Source organism: Austrofundulus limnaeus, unplaced genomic scaffold, assembly GCF_001266775.1.
Source record: "Austrofundulus limnaeus strain Quisiro unplaced genomic scaffold, Austrofundulus_limnaeus-1.0 Scaffold13, whole genome shotgun sequence".
In the NCBI taxonomy this organism is placed as follows: Eukaryota; Metazoa; Chordata; class Actinopteri; order Cyprinodontiformes; family Rivulidae; genus Austrofundulus; species Austrofundulus limnaeus.
In genome coordinates, this window is record NW_013952415.1 from 3,761,775 (window position 1) to 3,763,245 (window position 1,471).

A 1,471-nucleotide genomic window follows, 5' to 3' on the forward strand; every position below is an offset into this window, starting at 1 on the left:
CAGATGATGAGTCTTTGGCGTGATGATTGAGCTGTATAGGGGAGGGGGTGGGGAGGGGTCACGGCTGTGGCCAAACACACAAACACACACACACGCACGCGTGCGTTTGCCTGTAAAGCACTGTGCAATTTAGGAAAATAATGAAATAAAAAAAAATAAAGAACAGTCAATTAATGATGAAAGGAAAGAAAAATAATGTAAATAGAAAATGTTTTKTTTTTCTTTTTAATTCAGCTGAAGACTTCTTGCTCTGACGAGGAGCTTTCTGAACCAGACTGAACAGGTGAGTCTGCTGTGGCTCTTTGAAGCTACCAGATGAAACACTGAACTGTTCGTTCTGATGTCGCTGCTGCYGCCGCCGCYGCCGCCGCCGCCGCYGCYGCYGCTGCTGCTGCTGCTGCTGTGGTTGTTCCCGCTGCTTCTGTCGCTGCTCTCTGTGCCATTTTTTTGAAGTTCCTCTGAGGAAATTCTTTGTAGCCATCAATCAAAAAGTACTCGATCGCATTATCGTCATCCGACCCCCCCCTCCCCTCCCTCTTTAAGTAATTTGGGTGAGTAACTGTGTGATGGACAGAACTGATCAATGCACTGTATCCTTGAAACATGTGCAAAATAGAAAAAAACACCAGCCTATTCCTCTTCATCTTGTTCTTCTTCTTGCTTGATGTTCATCTTCGGCAATATGACCTTTACATCTGGAGAAACACAGTGACCAACCCAGTATATTAGTTGTTGCCCAGTTTTCAGCTGAATTTCTTAAAAACACCAACAATAACACCGCTTGCTGAAAAAAAAGTATTATAGCACCACATACAAGGGACACTGATGATTATTTTTTTAGGCTTTTTAAGCTCAAAAAAATGATGATCATATTACAGTATACTCAAGATTGAATGATTAAATACAGTAAATGTACTCAACCAGCAAAATATGTTTGTTTCTTTTATTCATTTTTTGCATGTAAATGTAAATGGGTTGGTATTTTATTTTTACTGTTGTCTTTTTTTTCTTTTTTTTTCTTTTTCCTTGGCTCAATGCTGTTGCTGAAACACCTTTTGRGTTGGAAATACTGGATGGCTCCATGATATTTTTATTGCATTGTTGTTTTGTGTATTTTTGTATTGTACAGCACTTTGTGAAGTTATTTCTATGAAAAGTGCTTTATATTTATATTTACTTACTATGTACACTGTTGTAAAGTTTAAAACCATCTCACAAGGTACTATCTWTTTATAACTATTTGACAAAACACCAGGTCAAAAATCCCTGGACTATCCCTGAATATAGTGTACATGCCCTATTTTTAATAATCATCTACTGCAAATCATTATTTAAACCTGACACAGATCTTTTTTTATACACTCTTGTAAAATAATAAACTGAAATTTACGAAAGAGGATTAGTGTCCTGGTGCATCTCAGTAATCCAGGTAAAAAATCAAAAAGAAAAAAACTGTATAGGTCCTCTGGAC

General features: G+C 37.6%; 1 protein-coding gene across 3 annotated transcripts in view; it reads right to left on the reverse strand.

Annotated features, from left to right (window-relative positions):
- Window positions 1-216: 216 nt before the first annotated feature.
- The window catches only part of cntfr (ciliary neurotrophic factor receptor), a 224,313-nt gene continuing 223,058 nt past the window's right edge, over window positions 217-1,471 (reverse strand). For all 3 annotated transcript variants that reach the window (XM_014002511.1, XM_014002512.1, XM_014002514.1), the window contains one exon: window positions 217-695. In XM_014002511.1, the coding sequence (XP_013857965.1) occupies window position 695 (1 nt within the window). In that variant the 3' untranslated portion in view covers window positions 217-694. The remainder of the gene's footprint in view (window positions 696-1,471) is intronic.